The 13033-nt window shown below is 33.2% G+C and overlaps 2 protein-coding genes and 1 non-coding gene across 3 annotated transcripts; 1 reads left to right on the top strand and 2 right to left on the bottom strand.

Moving 5' to 3' along the window:
* Positions 1-2877: 2877 nt before the first annotated feature.
* TRNAL-AAG (transfer RNA leucine (anticodon AAG)) lies at positions 2878-2958 on the bottom strand. The gene has a single exon. It is a non-coding gene; the product is annotated as a tRNA-Leu (tRNA).
* Positions 2959-7425: 4467 nt separating this feature from the next.
* On the top strand, positions 7426-10295 carry LOC131603187 (uncharacterized). The gene is made up of 10 exons (XM_058875464.1): positions 7426-7670; positions 7866-7961; positions 8181-8255; positions 8385-8453; positions 9019-9095; positions 9193-9281; positions 9418-9547; positions 9707-9797; positions 9888-9953; positions 10059-10295. Exons 1-10 carry the CDS (start codon positions 7491-7493, stop codon positions 10176-10178), a joined length of 993 nt encoding a protein of 330 aa, XP_058731447.1. The 5' UTR covers positions 7426-7490; the 3' UTR covers positions 10179-10295.
* A 109-nt stretch (positions 10296-10404) lies between these two features.
* On the bottom strand, positions 10405-11365 carry LOC131603189 (stress enhanced protein 2, chloroplastic). Its single transcript, XM_058875465.1, has 2 exons — positions 10914-11365; positions 10405-10805 (listed from the first exon to the last, which is right to left on the bottom strand). Exons 1-2 carry the CDS (start codon positions 11244-11246, stop codon positions 10557-10559), a joined length of 582 nt encoding a protein of 193 aa, XP_058731448.1. The 5' UTR covers positions 11247-11365; the 3' UTR covers positions 10405-10556.
* Positions 11366-13033: the final 1668 nt, after the last annotated feature.

Genomic DNA, 13033 nt, shown 5'->3' on the forward strand with positions numbered 1-13033 from the left:
TACAAGTTTCAAAGTCGCACACCGCACTTAGCCTGTACAAAGGGCGCTTAGCGCGGAACCTGATGCACCATTTTGTTGTTTTTGCCATAACTTGAGAACTGTAACTCCGATTTACACACGGTCATAAGAATTGGAAAACTTATTCATTGGATAGATTATCTGTATTTCCTCGAGGGGCAGCAAAAATCTTTATCATGAAGTCCAACGAACATTCCCTAAAAGGACGGGAAGGTCAGACACATTAACTCACGAGTATGAAATTTTCAAGATGAAATCTGAAGAGAACATAAATCAAATGCAAACACTTTTTACCCATATCGCGAGCCATATGAGAACTCTAGGAAAAACTCTTTAAAACGAGGAATTGGTTGTGAAAGTTCTTAGATGCGCAAACCGTAGTTCACAACCTAAAATCATTGCGATTTATGAATCTTGCAATCTGGAAACCGTGGACACACACACACAAACACTCCGTTTCTATCTATTTATCTATCTATCTATCTCTATCTCTCCCTCTCTCTGGTAAATTACATGAACATGAGACAAAGCTTAAAAAGGATTTCCATTGACGAGGAAGGAGAAAAGAAAAACTAAAGTATAGATCTTAAAGTCGAGGATTTCGATTCCAATGGTGACATGTCTGTCTTAGTACAAAACTTCAAAAAAATTCCCAAGGCATGAAAAACAACAAAAAGAAGAGCAAGATAAAAGTGAGGAAAAAACTTCATTCATCCCCACATGCTTCCTATATGGAAAGGACGGGCATATCATACCAAACTACCTTTGGCAAAAAGGAAAATAAAAACCACAAGAAATCTAAGAGACCTCATAAAAGGGAAAGAAGGCTCACATAGCCTGTGAGGATAATGACATGGAGTCCTTAGATGACGGAGAATATCACCATGTTATATATGTTTGATTCGAAGTCAGATGAAAAAGTGATTTGAATCAAGATTTAAAACATATGAGGAACCCATCCACGTAATTCGAGTCACAAGATGTGTGATTAAAGCCACATGATTCGATTCGTGAAACATTAATTCCAATCAAATGAGACAGTGGTAAACCATATAAAAGAATTCTTGCATGATTCGAATTAAGTGCAAGTTGTTATTCGAATCAAGTACATGTTTTGATTCGATTCATGATAGCATAAACATTTCCTAAAAGTTTCTATTTCATTTTATTCGAGCCAGGGGATGTGTGATTTAAATCACACTTCTAGAATATTAACTTTTTTCAATTTTGAAGAGATTTTGAGATTCTACCAATGTATGACTTGAACAAATCTCAAATATAGTTCTTGATCCAAAAACTAGACCAAATGACTTAAAGCATATTGTTTATTCTATAATCAAACAATTTGAATTATGCATGCCAAAAAATGGATCTAAAACTTAATCGAGAGATGCGCAAATGAAGAGGGGACTCAATGACACAAAACTAAAATCAAAATCTTTAAAGACAAGCAACAAAACCTTAACCGTTAAGGTAGAAAAGACATGCAATTTTAATTATGACACTCCAAAAGACGACCACCCCAATCCTAGTAATTTATAATATTAGATTTTTTAAATAATTTTATCTAAAGAAATTCAAAATTTTCCATTTGAATCGAGGTAGTCTTATATCCTAGAAGCTACTCCCATAGGCATTATTGTGTAAATTCTGAATCACGTTGTGCAATAATTCTAAATGTAAAAATCATTTTAAGACATGGTTATTACTAAAAAAAAAAAATCATAAATTTTTTCTTAGAGAATGATATATTGACTTCTCTCTAAAAAAAAATTATAAGTTTTTTCTTAGAGAATGATATATTGACTTCTCTCTAAAAGAAAATTATAAGTTTCTTCTTAGAGAATGATAAACTCTAAAAAGAAAATTATAAGTTTCTTCTTAGAGAATGATAATCTCTAAAAGAAAATATAATATTTGAATCACTTTGTACAATAATTCTAATAGTAAAAGTTATTTAAAAACAATTTTACCAATAGAAAATAGAATAAATTTCTTCTTAGAGAGTGACATATTGACTTCTCTCTAATTAGTTGAGATTTATGTAGTCTTATTTATATTTTTAGACCAATAGAAAATATGAAAAAAAAATTGTAAATATAATTTTTTATTACATTATAAAAAATACAGAATCAATTGAACTACTCCACCAGCTAAAAAAATGTAAATATTTAGTTAATCAACATATGATAATAGATAATATTCAAAACATCGTAAAAAAATCATTTGATGTTTTATTAAAAATATGACCATAAATATATTCAACGGAAAAGATTAATTTGAACTTGAATTTAATGAAATCTTCATATTTCCCATTGCCATCATGAATTGTTGATATATATGTATATTCAACGAAAAAAAGAAGGTCTATTATTATATCATTATATAAGTTTTAGTTGAGATAGAAATTTGGCTGACAATTGCAAAAATAAGGGTGTTTAGACTTAGATCAACAACACAAGGTGCAGTAGAGGAAGCTCTTGTTGTGAGTTTAGATGAACAATCCACATGTTTCAAAAAAATTGAAGAGAAAAAAAATAAAAAAATTAAATAAGGGTGTTTAGATCAACAACACAAGGTGCAGTAGAGGAAGCTCTTGTTGTGAGTTTAGATGAACAATCCACATGTTTCAAAAAAATTGAAGAGAAAAAAAATAAAAAAATTAAATAAGGGTGTTTAGATCAACAACACAAGGTGCAGTAGAGGAAGCTCTTGTTGTGAGTTTAGATGAACAATCCACATGTTTCAAAAAAATTGAAGAGAAAAAAAATAAAAAAATTAAATAAGGGTGTTTAGATCAACAACAAAAATTATAAAAAAATTAAATAAGGGTGTTTAGATCAACAACAAAAATTAAATTGTTGACAGTGGGATTCAAACCCACGCCCTTTCGGACCAGAACCTTAATCTGGCGCCTTAGACCAACTCGGCCATATCAACTTATTTTTTTTTTATCAAAATAAAGTTATTGAAACGTTGATCACTGAGAGTATGTTTTTCAATAGCTGTAATTAATTCATACTACCTCTCACTTCTGCACTTCACTCTGCACGTGAACCCAAATAAAAATCATTTCTAAGACTATATTTTTAAATTACTAGTATTTCTTACTACACATTTACTAGAGATTGAACTTATGTCTAGTATATTAAATTTTATTAACATATTTAATTACTTTAATTATTTTTAATTTTTCATGTACAAATATTTAAAAACATAAATAAAATTCTTGTCAAATAATTTAAAAATAACTCAAAAAAGTTCCATAATTAAAATGAAGGACTTGTCTAATACAAACAAAAAATAAATCATTCACATCAAACTAATATATACTAAACCTATACATTAATTTAATTCACTCTACAAATTAAAATCGTTGTATAGAAAATTAATTTTAGAATTAAATATAATATTTTAATTAGTTCTTGCCTACGTCGACGACCAACTAATCTAATTAGTTCTATTAGCCTCCATGTCCACTTTATAAAAAAGGTACAATTTTTTTTTGAGAGCATTGGGAACCGTCGAACCACGAGTAATGTGTGGCTCTATGTGGTTAACAAGTATAATAGGTTTTTACGATGCCAAAGAGAGTAAAGCAAAACTACCATCAACATCATCAAAGAAGACAAATACTTTACTAAATAAAAAAAGCGAGAAGGTTCTAATGTTTGGCGCAAGAGAATCAATTGCCAAATACACATCAACGAACATACTTTGATCGCAAGCATCAGGATCATCAAACTCCATCACGCAAGACCTTCTCTTGCATACTCAAGGTATACAATTGCTTTACACAATTTCATTTAATAATTTAATATTCACTAAGGCTCCATTAAATCTACAAAGCATTCCTGCAAAAAATAAATCCAGTTTTCACCTTTGGTACCTAAATCCTTTTTGGATCATGGTGCGTTAGTAGCTATAAGAGATATAATGTTATTACTTTTAGACCTTCTTAGTTTATCATAACATAACGACTCTAAGTGGCCAAGCTTGTTACATAAAGAGCATTTAAAGATATGATGATTCAATTTCTTTCTACACATAATGTCATAGCATGCGAACTATTTTATATGTTGGGTCGATTAAAGTAAGCATGAGATAGATTGGACATAAGTCACTTGGGCATTGGGTGGGTCCAAAACATTTGCCACCAAGGCTTTTTCGAGCCATAAAATGCCAGGGTAATCCTTAAGTATCATTGAACGTACTTGGATAAACCGGATAAGTTGTTCAAGGAACAAGTTATTACCAATTCCAAGATTATTGTGCTATTGGAACAGATTAAGTCAAGACTTCCACCCCAACCTAGATTTAAATTTTACCTTTTTAGTTTACTTTTTCGTCATCATTTTATTTTTGTATCTCTATCTTTTTGAAGATCAATGAAAAATTTGCTTAGTTTCACTTTTATTCGTTTGCTTTCCTTTTTATTGATGACAAAGGGGGAAAAGTATGGATGATTTTGATATATCTAGTTTCCAATTGCTTATCCCATACATGTGTTCTAAGGTATTATGCCTATGCTCTAACAATGTTTGATTGATCAGGAACTTTGAAAAAGTTCACTGGATATTTCTAGACAGACACTTTTGAAGAAAACTCGTGTTTTAAGTTACTTTTATAACCAGACTGATTTGAGTCATGAACCAAACCTTTGACAAAAGGAAATTCAACTAGACCCTGATATCAACTAGACTATGATACCTCATTTTCTCTAATTGGAAGCTAGACTCTGAGATAAAGAGAGATAGAAATGATATAAGGACCGAGCATGTCCAATCAGACTATGAGATAGTATAGCCATACTCTAAGATGACGAACCAGGCAATTTCTTTCAGTCTCTAAGAAGTTGATAAACATCTTAATTAGGGAAGTGTTTCTTTCATGCTGATTAAAGTGTTTTATTTTGTAAAAAATTATTTTATAAGTCTTGAACTCAGTGGGAGCCTCTAAACAAGCTGGGATAATTTTTGGTAGTATAAAAACTACAGGGGAGCCTCTGATATGTTTTATATGGTTAAACCAAGTAAAACTTGTTCATCAAAATACATGGTTTTGTCATCATAAAAAAGGCGGAGATTCTAAGAACAAGATTTGGTTCGGCATCTAATATTTAGTTTTGATGATAATAATACATTGTTTCTTAGAGAACAATTGTGTACCTTAATGGCTCTTATCTAGTGTGTGGCTTTTGCTTATAGGTTCTTACTCTGATAGAATCGCGTGTGATGTCATCAGTTTCTGAAATCAACACACTCTGACTCTGAAGAGACAACAAAGTATGGTTTACAAAGAAAAGTCAATATCTGGAATGCTATTTGACAACACTTCTAATAGAATGCTCATTAAATGACTTTTGACTCTGACTCTGATAAAGGGCTTCTGAAGATTCTTAAGATCTGACATTTTGGCACAAGTTATGAAGACCAGGTTCTAAAGATTCTGAAGACAAGGTTCTAGAGAACAAGTTCTGAAGACTTTGAAGACAAGAATCTGAAGACTGTAATAATGCGTTTGATCCTTCTAAACATGCTTCATCAACCTACTTTCTAAAGCCTCTAAGATTATAAGATAATATCAAAAAGGTTTTTTTACGTTAGTGAGTAATACATGGTACAAATCAAATATGTCTTCCACTACGCTAATTTGGGGGCTCAAGGATAGTACTATGGCACAATATTATCTACCATTCGTAGTAACCATTATACAAGAATACAACTAAGAAATGTGCAATTCCATCTTCATCCTTCAACGAATCTTTTCATGCCTATATAAAGAAGACTTGAAAGAATGAAAAATAAGACTTTTTAACAAGAAATTTTGAATACGCTAAAACTCTATTTAATTGAAAAGTTGTAAAGCAAAGTACTGTTGTTCATATCTTGCTCTTAACACTGTTGTGTTATTTGATTGTATTTCATTTTGTGTAATATGCTTATCAAGAAGCATCTTTATAAACACATCATTGTATTTCAACTTGTAAGTTGATTTTGTTCCTTGAGAAACTAGGATATAGTCAGAAGTCTCAAGAAGACATTGACAATAGTTCTTCGTGGTTGTAATCAAGTTTGGTTATAGTGGATTAAATCCTTGTTGATAAGGCAAAATCACCTTGACGGGTGACCTGAAAGTAGATTTGTTAACAGCGAACCAAGAAAACTATTATGACTTTATTTTTATTCCTTACTCCTTGTTTGTTTGTCTTACCAAAAGTCTTAAATCTTGAAACTCAGTTCAAACCCCCTTCTTGTGTTTCCTTTACCTTCACTTAAAACCTCGTCAAGGGGCCTTGACTTAGAGTCTCATCAGATAGACACCCTGTCGCTTAGCTAATTAAGCACTTTGTCCTTTACCAAGCCTTTGTGCTTGAAGGATATATTTGCAAATGACCCCTTAAGGAGACCATGCTGCCAATTAAGGCAATGGAATCCTACCACCTACGAGGGAGATAACTTTTCCCGCGACACTCCCCACTCGCTTAATAGAGGGAAACATGATAAATGACATGTCTTGGTCAGAGATAATCTATAAAAAGAGTCAAGGGGTAAATCCATATCTTCCTAGTAAACAGAGACTCAACGATCCACTACCATTACTAGAAGAATGGTTTTTTTCCTAGAAACCCTAAATCCAGGTCAATATGCCTCTATAAATATCTCATTCCTACGATGAGGAGTGGATTATGAATTCACCACGAGACACCCTAAAAAATACAAAGTTTCTCACCCTCGCGAGTTTGCCCTAAACCACCGCAAACTCTAAAAGCATTTGGCCACCCCTACCAGCATATGGGGTGTCATACATATGTACTATTTAGCAAGTATAGTTGTTACTTTGAGTTTTCTATTTGATTTCTATATGCTTTTGTACTAGAATGATTGGAGAAGCCAAAATGAAATTAAAAAATCGAGTAACATTTTTGGAATCTTTTATCATGTTTTATAAATCAAAAGCTAAATTCGGTTTGACCTTAGAAGTCGTATAAATCTCTAGTTTTATAGTTTTCAATCAATTTTTCGATTTAAATTTTGATTCTTTTGCAAGCCGATTTGCAGGTCTAAATAAATTGGTTATTTGATCATTTAAGGTTTTTGCACACATATTAAAAAATGTAATAATATTGTTCTAATACATTACATTTTTACTAAATTAACCTTATTAATAATGCGTTGAAAATAATATACACAATAATAATTAAAAAACACAATTGAAAAAATAATAATCACTTTTACATTGAAAAGTGTAAATAAACTCATTTTAAAACAAATTTTATTTGCTAATAGCACAATACAATTTTGTTAATTTTAATTGTTATTTTAAGAGATAAATGAAACTAGTAACAATGAAAAATAAAAGCTCCTTCATTGGTCCCACAAAGCCTCTCAAATCCTTCCTTATTCCTTATCTACTGCAACCTCCACCCTCCAATAAGGTTCTAATACTTAGAGCCGAAACAGATAACAAAAATGTGGGTGTCAACCATGTCTTACTCATCTTCACTTCACAAACCATATTATTATTACCATAATTTCCATTATCATCACCATCAAAGATGCCTCAACTTCAACCTCCCTAAATTCACAACAAGAGCTTCCTCTGCTGCACCTGGTGTTGATCTCAACACCCTTGATTCTGCAATTGCAAAGGTCTTACCACCAAATTTCTATCGCAATTAAAAGCTGTATAATGTAATATTTATCAACAATACATGATGTTAATACTTGACAATAGGGAATATGAAGAGTTCCTTAAATTCATGTTCAGATTATATTCTTTTGTTTTATATTTATGATCATATGAAACTGAATTAATAGGTATGTAAATAAAATATTTGTGTGTAGAAAGATAGCAATGCTGTTAAAGAGGCACTTGATCAACTCAGTGAAGTTGGTTGGGCCAAGAAATGGAGTTCTCAACCTTATGTTTCACGTCGCACGGTTAGTCTACATTACTTATGTTGAAGTTCTTGATATATTCCAATAGACATAGCAATAAGCAATTCATATATGTAGCACTAACACTTGTGTATCAGGTGTCTTACATATGTCATGTCAGATGTTGTCGAATTTTTTAAAATTATTATCAATGTTGTCGTGTCTTATTAGTCTTTCATAGTCATGTAAATTTTGTCTAATGCTTCCAAATTTGTACACCAGACATCAATTCGAGAGCTGACAACTTTAGGGATTAAAAACGCGGAGAACCTTGCAATTCCTAGTGTTAGAAACGATGTAAGTTTTCTGAATTGTTTTATATTTTTTACTTTTGTAGTATCAAATGGAATTATACATGATATATGAGTTTCTTGAGAATTGAGTTTGTTCCAGGTCCAATTTGTAACATAGATCTTTGTAGTGCAGGCAGCTTTTCTCTTTACTGTGGTTGGAACAACTGGATTCTTGGGTATTCTGGCTGGACAGCTTCCCGGGGTATGTATCCCCTTCACTCTTCTTTTTTGCTATGTATGTCGGTTCGACGATCTTGTGTGTGATGACTTGTTTTTAGAAGCAAAATGAAGTCTCGGAGTGTTATTCGTAAATGTAGATATAACATGGTTTCAAATTGTGGTTGCACTCGAGCAAAATGTACAGGCCACTACAATCAAGGGCATTGCAGATGATAAAATATGTGATTATTGTGCTTTTTGTACTTATTTTATGTTTGTGGCGTTTATAATCCGTTGCAAATTTTTTGTGCTGACTTTAAAGCCTGTATCAAGGCGCGTCCGCTTCATTGGGACATCACATTGCATATTTTTTCATGATTTTCAAAAGTATTTCAAATGCGATGTGATATTGAAGACATATCGCGCGATGCCGTCTTCAACTTGAAGTTATAACTTGCGGTCATATGGCTTGTAGAGTTGTAATTTATTCCGGAAAAATTCATTTATTGAGGAAATGCTTTATGGTAGAAGAGTGTCTTTTTTAACTTTCTATTTTCCATCTACTCTCTCTTTTACAGTCACTGATTAATGTTTGTTGATTAATGCAGGATTGGGGTTTCTTTGTACCATACTTGATCGGGAGTATTTCCTTAGTGGTTTTGGGCATAGGTAGCACATCTCCTGGGTAAGAATTAGGCTTACCAAGTAGCAGCGAATGCTCTCTTCAGTGTGGATTCAGTGTTTGCCATAACATTAATGCTGTAATTAATATGCTAGTGTAGGCTTCTCCAAGCAGCTATTAGCAGCTTTTCAGCAGTTTTTCCTGATTATCAAGAAAGGATTGCTAGACATGAAGCAGCCCACTTTTTGAGTACTGCCCTTTTCCCATGTTTTGGCTTATATACATACATACATACATACATACACAAAGTATGCGATATACTGTTTTTTCAATTTCATCATGCACTCTATAACTCAGCTTCTTTTTGTTCTTTTGTTCATTCTAGTTGCTTATCTTCTTGGCTTACCGATTTTTGGATATTCGCTGGATATTGGGAAAGAGCATGTCAATCTCATTGATGAGAGGCTTGAAAAGCTTCTGTATAGTGGCCAGCTTGATACTAAGGAGTTAGATAGGTATTTACTAAGAAGCTATGATATGGCATGAACATGGAATATGTGATTATAATAAAATGAAGAAAGAAACCATCCCAACTTATAATAATTTGTTAAGAACAAAGTACCAAGATAAATATGATTTGAAATTAAACTGATACTTATTTCTTGTTGTTTCAGATTGGCTGTTGTATCAATGGCTGGACTAGCAGCAGAAGGTTTAACATATGACAAGGTCATTGGTCAATCTGCTGATCTTTTCACACTCCAGGTTTGAGAACCTCTATTTCCAAAATATGTTAATATTAAACTACTCAATATTATTAGGTAAATAATAATTAAAATTTTGGTTTCCCTATAGAGGTTTATCAACAGAACAAAGCCACAACTCAGCAAAGACCAGCAACAAAATCTCACCAGATGGGCTGTAAGTTCTTCTAACACTAAGATTTAGACACAAAATAGCATTGTCGATATATTTCAAAAGCTCATATTTATGCTTTTTAATCCTCAAAAACTCAAAATTTTGCAGGTTTTGTTTGCTGCTTCTCTCTTGAAAAACAACAAGGGAATCCATGAAGCATTAATGGCGTCAATGGCAAAGAAGGCGAGTGTATTAGAGTGTATTCAAACAATCGAAAGTGCGACATAGTTCTACATCAAACTATTATAAACTGTTACATACAAATTACAGTCTCCTGTATAAACAAAGTTTACAACTTATTTTCCTTTTACATTATATATAAAAATGCATATCATTCAAGCAAAACATGTAACTTTGTTTAGGCATTTTGTATTTCATTCTTTGTAATATTATTAAATTGGTGATTGAAATCACAACACAAACGTGATTCAATATTAAATTAGTATTAGTGTATCATTCAACTTATCATAGCAACAACATTACATCTTCTATTTATCCAAAATTTAGTATAAATATACAATATACAATATACAATATACATATACACTCTATACTAATACATGCGATGTATCTTCCTTATACTATATGATTGTTGTGCAGCGTATATCAGATTTCTTCATCATAGAATAAACCGTCGACGATTTGATCAATTAGCGAATCAATGAACGAATTGTAGCTGACGGTAAAGATTCGATCCACTTTGGAACGCGCACTTGAAAACCAAGCAAACAAAGCCGCGAAAGTAACCGCGCCTAAACAAACTCCACCGGCCTCCGTTATTCCTGCAATGTCCATTTTCCTGAACACCGAGTTTCCGGTCACCAGCTCCACCGTAACCGTCGCCGCAAACACCATCTGCACCGCCACATCAATAATAGAAATTAGTAATCATTATTATTAGTAATAGTAACTGTGAGTGTTAGTTAGTGTTAGTTAGTGTTAGATTGTGTTAGGTTTTGTTACCATGGCGAGACGACCGGAGATAATTTCGAAATCTTGGCTTTTCTTGGAACTCTCAATATATTCTGAAAGTGTGGCGAAGAAGGAGGACACGTCATCGCTAACTTGTGTATTTTCTTTGCGAGTTTTGATTATGGCGCCGATTGGATCGGAACCGTACGATCTGAGAGTGCAGAGCCGCGGCTGCAGAAGGATGTTTGTGTTGACGCCTTCTGGTTCGGTTGGTTTGGGTTTTGGGATGGAGAATTGAACCGGACCGGGTTTTTCGGGGAGAGGACGTGAGGATGGTGTGGGCGGGCGGAGCTGGCAGTGAGTGATGCGCGTGGTAGATGCCATGAAAGAATGAGATTGTTTGGGAGTTAGAGAAGTTGGGAAGAGGAAGATGAATGTTAAGGTGTTAAGTGAAGTGAGTATAAGTCGTAATGAAAACGTGTAAGTGAATGCGGGGAAGAAGATGGATACACGTAACACACACGACTATCAGACAAAATTTTGAGGTCCCCTTTCTTCTTCCCCTACGTTTAATTTCCCACTCTTATTGACTCTCTTATTACTCTTTGACTTTCTTATCTTATTGACTCTCTTATTACTCTTTGACTTTCTTATTATTACTCTAACTAGACACGTCCATGCATTAGGTAGGGTGGAAATAGCATAGCCTAGAAGTAGAAAGGCTCATGCTAGACCATACATTTTTAAATAGACAAGATTTAAGTTTTCATTATAAGTCTTTTTAGTTAAAAAGTTAAGTCTCAGCCTTCAAAAAAGTATTTTAAATTTAGGCATCAATACAGTTTTGGCTCCCCTATTTACATTATTTTGAACTTTTGAACCCCTATTACAAAACCCAGCCTTTTAGTCCTCAGGCTTACTAACTTCTGTCAATTTTTGAACCCCCACCAAAATTGCATATGTGGCATGTTTTAATGGTGACATGGAATAGTCAACACGTTGCCACGTCATTAACTCAGTCAACCCAATATTTTTAATTATATTATCCAATTTTATTAATTATTGATATTTGTTAAATTAGATTGGCCCCATCTTTTTAGTTCTCCCTCTAAGAACCCTAATTTCATACGATACATTCCTTGTCTCCTTCTTCTTCAATGAACCTCTAATCCCCTTCTTCTTCAGTCAACCTCTAATCTTCAGTCAAACTTTTACCTTTGTGAATCGACCATGTCTCGTTGTTCAGAAGCAATTAGTCGTACCAAATCTTCCTTCGCCCATGGCGAATGCAGATGTGGTTTGGATGCACCCTTGATGACTTCATGGACTGATGCTAACCCATGACGCCGTTTTTACGGTTGTGGGATGTACAAGGTTAGTTTATAAAAATTTCATCAGTTGTGATTGAAAAACAACTTTTCCTTCTTTTCTTCTAAACGTTGAGAATTCATATCCTATCATATGTAGATCCAAGGGTACAAACGATGCAACCATTTTGTTTGGTATGACGAAGAGATGGGACCAAGAGCAAAGGACATGATTTCTACATTGAGTCAGAGACTGAATAATGCAAAGGTCAGAATTGACGAAGGGAAGAAACTAGAAGATGAATTGAAGATGAAGATTAAGATTTTGAATATGAAGATCAAGCACTTGAAGATTTCGATCGCTATTGTTGTTGTGTTGGTGGTTGTACTAGTCTTAGTGTATCTGTTGTAATTTGCAGGGGTGATATTTCCATAAGGTGTTTTATAAATTGGGGTTAATGGGTAATGCATTATCATGCTTTGTAATGACAGAATTGTGCTAATTTATGGGTGCTAGACTTGTAAGTTGTAATGTTTTTGCAAATTCAATGTTAAGTAGTTTTGGAAAATCTGTTCTTCTCGTATGCTATATTACAGGGCATGAATTTGTGCCAATTTATACCTCATTACAACAGAATTGTGTAAATTTGTGTAATGACAGAATTGGAATTGTGTAAATATAGGTCAATTTATAGGTCATTTTTAGTGCAGCCGAATTGTGTACAATTTACCATAGTGTAAATTTACAGGTTGACTTGATGTGATTCAAATTTGCCAAATATTGATTCTCAATTGCGCATAACCGAATTTGCAGAAACACATCACACCATTCAATATAGTTGCACATCAATATTGACCAATATA

This window comes from Vicia villosa, linkage group LG5 (assembly GCF_029867415.1).
Source record: "Vicia villosa cultivar HV-30 ecotype Madison, WI linkage group LG5, Vvil1.0, whole genome shotgun sequence".
Taxonomy (NCBI): Eukaryota; Viridiplantae; Streptophyta; class Magnoliopsida; order Fabales; family Fabaceae; genus Vicia; species Vicia villosa.